General features: G+C 42.0%; 1 protein-coding gene across 1 annotated transcript in view; it reads left to right on the top strand.

The window, feature by feature from the left end:
* Positions 1-1,284: 1,284 nt before the first annotated feature.
* Positions 1,285-6,093, top strand: part of LOC107080807 (peroxisomal targeting signal 2 receptor-like) — a gene marked incomplete at its 5' end in the record, with an annotated part of 26,470 nt that continues 21,661 nt past the window's right edge. The window contains 3 exons of the mRNA XM_015369012.1: positions 1,285-1,458; positions 1,748-1,861; positions 3,065-3,120. Coding sequence (XP_015224498.1) covers positions 1,285-1,458; positions 1,748-1,861; positions 3,065-3,120 — 344 coding nt within the window. The remainder of the gene's footprint in view (positions 1,459-1,747; positions 1,862-3,064; positions 3,121-6,093) is intronic.

Here is a 6,093-nt window from a genome sequence, read left to right as displayed (position 1 = left end):
GGTGTGACTGTTGGAGCTGCTTTCTGTGCTTCATTAGCAGATCAGGCTCAGTTTTCTCCATCATCGCTGATCTGAGACGGTTAGCCCCCCCCCCTTCATGGTTTCAGCTGCTGCAAAGGAAACACTGCAGCCCCCCCACTCATCCACTGGAGCCTGAGGACTCTGTGACACCAGAAGCATTTCTGAGAGTCTGAATGAGGGGGGGGGGGGGTGAAAAACAAGCAGTTTTCTTTCTACTCTTTAATGCAGCTCAGTTAGATCTGAGTTTAGGCTTCAGGCTTTGCTCTGTGATGGATGTAGTTTATAAAAGTGTTGCTATTGTCCTGCTAGCGACATTGTTGACATTTTTTCCTCCAGCTGGTTCTGACCCAGACGCTCCTCATTCCTGACCCAAACTGTGTTGAAAGGAAATTCCTTCAGTGTTTTAGGTAGATGTTGTCCTTAAGGTGGAGATTTATACTTCCAAACCAGGTCGTCTGCATAGGTCGTCCCCCCGCCCTCCACAGACATTCTGCTGCACCTCTCCTAAATTGTAGGTGAGTGCAGACAGGAGGCCTCTGATTGGTCAGATCTACTTCTGCTCTGCTCTATGCGTATTTCCTGTTTGGTTCCTTACTGCCTTGTTTTGTTTGTCTGACCGCCATTGTGGAAAACTACTGGTGAAGATGGAGCAGCTAGCAGAGCGAAGCAGCCATTGTCATTTCAATGCTTCTTTCTTTAGTGGAGAACAAAACATTTCAGATGAACCCAGAAACATTCAGACTTTAGAAACAGTTGAACCCAAATCAGATGAAAAACTCCATGAAGCTCGAAGTCAGCAGAGCAGAAGCTGCTGTTAACATGAAGCTTTATGCGGTTTAGAGTCAGCAGCTTGGTGTGAGCGCTGCTATAACCTACATCTGCTGAAACTGAGCCTGGTTCTGCTGCAGGTTTCCTCTCCACACTCGCTGCATGCATGCTCAGTGTGAGGGATTGCTGAACAGTCAGTGTTTGCTGTCTCATCCAGTAAATCCAATCAGCTTTGAACCTTTAATCTGAGCAGGTGATCTAGTTGGATTGATTGAATCTAGACGCATGGCGCCATAACTCTATGAGAAACTGTTTATTTTCTTTCTTTTTCTCTTTTAAATCCGTATCCTTTAATCAATACTCATTTATGTTGATTATTTTCCATGCTTTATAGAAGCTGTGATCTATGCTCTATTCTCCTCTGTCCCGTTCCGGCCCTGACATCCATTCCAGACCAGATCTTCTCTGGATCCGTCCCATTCCCAGAGGACCTAGCTGCTATCTGTTTGGCTGCGTTCTCACAGTGCATTCTGGGTAAACTTCTGCTGTACGCTTTTTTCAGGAGACGGGACGCTCAGAGTTTGGGATGTTAAGGCCGCCGTGTGCCGATTGGCTGTCCCTGCTCACAAAGCGGAGATCCTGAGCTGTGATTGGTGTAAATATGACCAGGTGAGCATGTATCATTCATCCAGCTGGACCAACTTCTTCTATTTTATTTTTGAATAAGAGTAGGAGGACGTTTCTCTAACTTATTGCCATTAAATTATTTTATTTATTTATTTTAGACTTGATCAGCTTTATTCAGCGATATTAAAACGATACTAAAATTAGTTTTAGTGCAGCTTTCCAGACCGTAAACGAACATTTCCGTTCCATAAAGTCCAGCAGTGATCAAATCATTGGATTGAAACGGTTTTCTTTAAAACTTTGACGTATTTCTGGATGTTTATCTGAGCAGAATCTGTTGGCCACCGGTTCTGTGGACTGCAGCGTGTGCGTTTGGGACCTGAGGAACGTCCGACAACCCGTCAGCCGCCTGCTGGGACACACCTACGCCGTCCGCAGGGTCAAGGTAGGTGGAGGGCTGTGCTGGTGTTACTGGTTCCAATGGTTGGAAAAATCAAAAACAATCTAGAAATAACTAAATATTTCTTAAATTAAGTGTAATTTGCCTTTACTTTGAGAAGGAAAGTGTAATAATTTATTAATGGAACGAGTATTTTTACTCTTAAAATTAGATAATTCGATAATATGCAGTTTAAATAAGAAAATGCAATTGTTCTTATTTAAAAAAATAAGAACAATAAAAAAAAAAACTAATCTAGCTGTAAAGTTTTTGCAGTTCAGGGTCTGATCCTAAACTGTTTCTCTGATCAGACCTGAGCGACGTTCTGTTTGTCCTGACGGCATCAAACCGCCATTTTAATGGAGCTAATAGGAACACACGGTGGGGGGGTGAATGCTCTGTGTTCACTGCAGAATCTAGAATCCAATTATCTGCATGGCAGCGGCTGACTGACCGCTTGATGCTCAGAGGGAAACAGAAGCGCTGCTTCAGCTGGGTCGCCCTGAAGGGAGGCAGGCGTCGCCGATCGATGGAGACGACTCATCACCGCCGTCAGACGGCGTGAAGGGATCAGTGTCCTGCTGCTGGTCCAGCAGGGAGGGGGGGGGAACTGGTGACTGCATTACCAGCCCGGATCATCACCCCTCCTCCAATCAGGAGCTGGTCGGCTCCAGTTCCTCCGCTTCATGGTGGAACATCTCTAAAGAACCTGCTGCCCTCCTCCATCTGTCTGCTGATTGGCTCATGGCTTCGCTGGAGGAGGAACCAGAGGAGCAGAACTTCCATCTAAGCAGGAAACTGGATCCAGCCAAGTCTCTGGGTTCTGGACGGTTCTGGGAGGCAGCTGCAGGCTTGGCTGTGCCTCTCATTTGAGACCAAAGCTCTCTGAGGCCCCCCAGTAAAGACCGCCCAGTCTAACCAGAGCCGAACGTCGCCACCGTCCTGTTAACCCCGTCCTTCCTCTGTGTCTCTGAGCCGCCCTGATCTGGAACAACCAGCAGGTTCCAGACCCAAACAGCCTCTTAGTTCTAGTCCTGAGGTGGTTCTGCTAACCTTTGACCTCCTAGGTTACACCCTCACCTTCAGAGCTGAATATACCTGAGAATGGCTAAAACTGGCCGTTTCTAAGGAATCTGATGATGGATGGATGATGAATGAATAGATGATGAATAGATGATGCGGTTCTAACTCGGATTGTTTCCTCCCCAGTTTTCTCCGTTCAGTCAGACGCTGCTGGCCTCCTGCTCCTACGACTTCACGGTCCGGTAGGTTCCATTCAGTTACGCCTCAAACATCTTTGAGTTTTTATTCTCTTAACAAATCTGTTCATTTTTCTACATTTAAAATTTTCATTCACAAACAAAGAAGTTTAGTATATTTACACTATAAAATGGAAACAAAGACGTTCAAGCTAAACAGGAAACTTCTGAATGTTTCATTTCTAAGTTGATATTAAATCCCATTCTGCTCCTTCTGATTGGATGGAGGGAGGGAGGGAGGGAGGGAGGGAGGGAGGAGTGATGATGATGATGATGATGATGGAGGGAGGTGGTGTGTAAGATGAAGACATGATGAGCTGCAAACAAAGCGGTTGTAACGTAACTTCAAACTGTTCAATAGAGAAAAAATTAAATATTTTTAATTTATATGTAACTTTTTGAGAAGTTATTTTATATCCTTAAATTTGAATTAGTTTAGTTAATTTTCTGTTAAATGCCGTTAAAATAAAAACTCCTGTTTAGCTGCAGCAGAATGGATCAACTCTACGGAAAGCCTTTCATTCAGAATCAAATAAACAAACACTGCTATCGATAAATTGTCAGTGAATATTCCATCAAATAAATAAACTCCCAGTCGGCATGCGCGTGCACGTGACTCATGCTGATTCACGCGCACGTGACTCAGCGTGAGTCTGTGTTGCTGACGGAGAATCTGTTCAGCTTTTGTCTAGAAGTAGATGAACTCCTCCAGGTCTGAATTCCACAAGGAGCGGCTCCGATCAGGGAGTCCATGTTTGAAGGGCAGGAAGTAAAAAAAACAATGATTAGTTTAAGGAAGAGTTTCAATGTTTCTAATGAATAATAATAATAATAAACAATAAATAAATAAAGTTGTTCATCTTTACCATATAAAAGAAGAAACCTTTTCAGGAAGGAATGTCGTCTGGTCAGTTTCCTCACTTCATTCGTCACAAACTTTTCTCATCAACATACTTTTCACAATTTAATTTTGTTTTTTTTGTAATTTAACTTTATTAATTCCTCCATTTTACACGTTTTTTCAGTTTTAAACTTTTAATTTCACCTTATTTTATGCCCTACTTACTTTTTTTTCTGTAATAATTTAGTAGTTTTTTTATTTTTAGCTATAAGTTATTAATTTCCTGTAAAAATTTAGAGTTTTGTTTCTTTAAAAGCACCGTTGAAATTAAACTTCATTATTATAACTTAGTATAGTTTAAGTTTAATGTATAATAAAGTATAAATATTTTTAGTATCAGGTTTAAACTCTGCCTTTTTGACTTCTTATTTTAACCCTTTTCTCTCTGGAGCTCAGTTTCTTTGAACTCTCCTCTCATCCATCCATCATTTTAAACTGGTTTTTTTCTTTAAATCTGCAAGTTTCTTATCTTACCTTCTTTTTTAGCGTCTAAATTCAACTTGGTTTATTTTATCTTTAACATTTTTCTATTTCAACATTAACTAAAAAATTTCTTCTTGGGCAGTTGACAATTCTCTGGAACCTTGCCTTTTGTTTTTCTACCATAGAACTGCAAAACCTTTCCCATTATCTACAGGTAATTTACTGGTTTCCAATATACACACCATTCCTCTGGTGCCGACCTGGATAACTGGGGGGGATCCCACTCTAGATTACCAACGTCTCAGTAAAATGAAGTACCTTCTGGGGGCACCTACACCCTTCCTCTCACCCTTAGAGAGAGCCTCACGTTCCTCTGCGAGGTCTTTTGGTTCACAGGTGGAAAAACGGGCTGTCCATCAGAGCGGCGTTTCACCGTGTTATCGATCCACTGGCTCTATGCTGAGTAGAGGTTTTATTATGAGCTGATTCACACTTTGAGTCTCTCAGTGATGAGATGTTTTCTTTGCTCCTCCACTGAAAGTCTGACCTTATAAAGACGGACCGTTTATTTCGGTATCGGCCGATTCTATCATTGCGTCTTCAGATCACCTGATGCTCCATCTGTCTGCTTTCTATGGCTCATGTTTGGATGCATCTGTTAATAAAAGTTTATTTTCTCATGACATTGAGACCCGTGTAACATTTGGCGTCAATTATTCATTTTTATCGTGTAATCAGAGGAAATCTGCAGCGGACGTCGTGGTTTGGTGGTAAATTCTGTGTATCAGCATTAGAAAACCTGCATCCTTTGATCTGAGCCGGACCTCACAAACACATTAAACCCAAACCTGTCATCCAGGTGACGCGCCCAGCAGCAGACAGTCAGGTGAAGGTTATAAGCCCCTCCCCTTCCTGAAAAAGGCTGAGAATCAAAGCTCAGACGTCTGGAAGGCTCTGTATTCAGGCCGTTTCCGTCTCTGATCACAGACACTTGAAGTTTTCTACGTTGTTACCATGGTTACTGCCTCATTTCCTGCTCACAGGTCCTGTGATCGCAGGGTTACCTGTAACCGCGGTGACCTGTTGAATAAAAGAGCCAATCACAGACAGGTTGAGATCATCAGCTGATGAGGGCAGCATGTTTGCTCTAATGACTCCACCGTAATTATGCTTTGCTTTCTACGGTGTGATGAGTAAATATGGTGAAAGTTGACAGTCTGATGATTTCATTACTAATCTGATTCTCTCTGTTGTGTTCGGCTCAGTAAAGCCTCTGCTGTGTAAACACACCTGCTCAGAGCGCAGGAAGCTCGTTAGAGGACGCAGCTTTTCTCTGTTCCACCTGCAGCTTCTTTAAATGCTGCTGTATGGAGGGAATTTTGCTCCATCATTATATCCATTATCCAAAAAACATCTTGTAAATTAAAACATAATAAAAATGAAATCAAGAAATGAAACTTTGCTTATTTAGCTGTTTTCTCCGAACAGATTTTATATTTTTACATTTTGATTATTTAAACTATATTAGTTCTACACATTTTTCACATTTTCTACATTTCTTTTCAAATTTCTATTTTTCGGAAACTTTCACTATTTTATTTTGCATTTGACGAATCCACAGATTCTCTTTGTTTCCAGCCTGATCCAAACGCTCG

This window comes from Cyprinodon variegatus, unplaced genomic scaffold, assembly GCF_000732505.1.
Source record: "Cyprinodon variegatus isolate N-32 unplaced genomic scaffold, C_variegatus-1.0 Scaffold2350, whole genome shotgun sequence".
NCBI lineage: Eukaryota > Metazoa > Chordata > Actinopteri > Cyprinodontiformes > Cyprinodontidae > Cyprinodon > Cyprinodon variegatus.
Note: the sequence above shows the minus strand (reverse complement) of the source record. Positions and strands in the feature narration are given on the sequence as shown.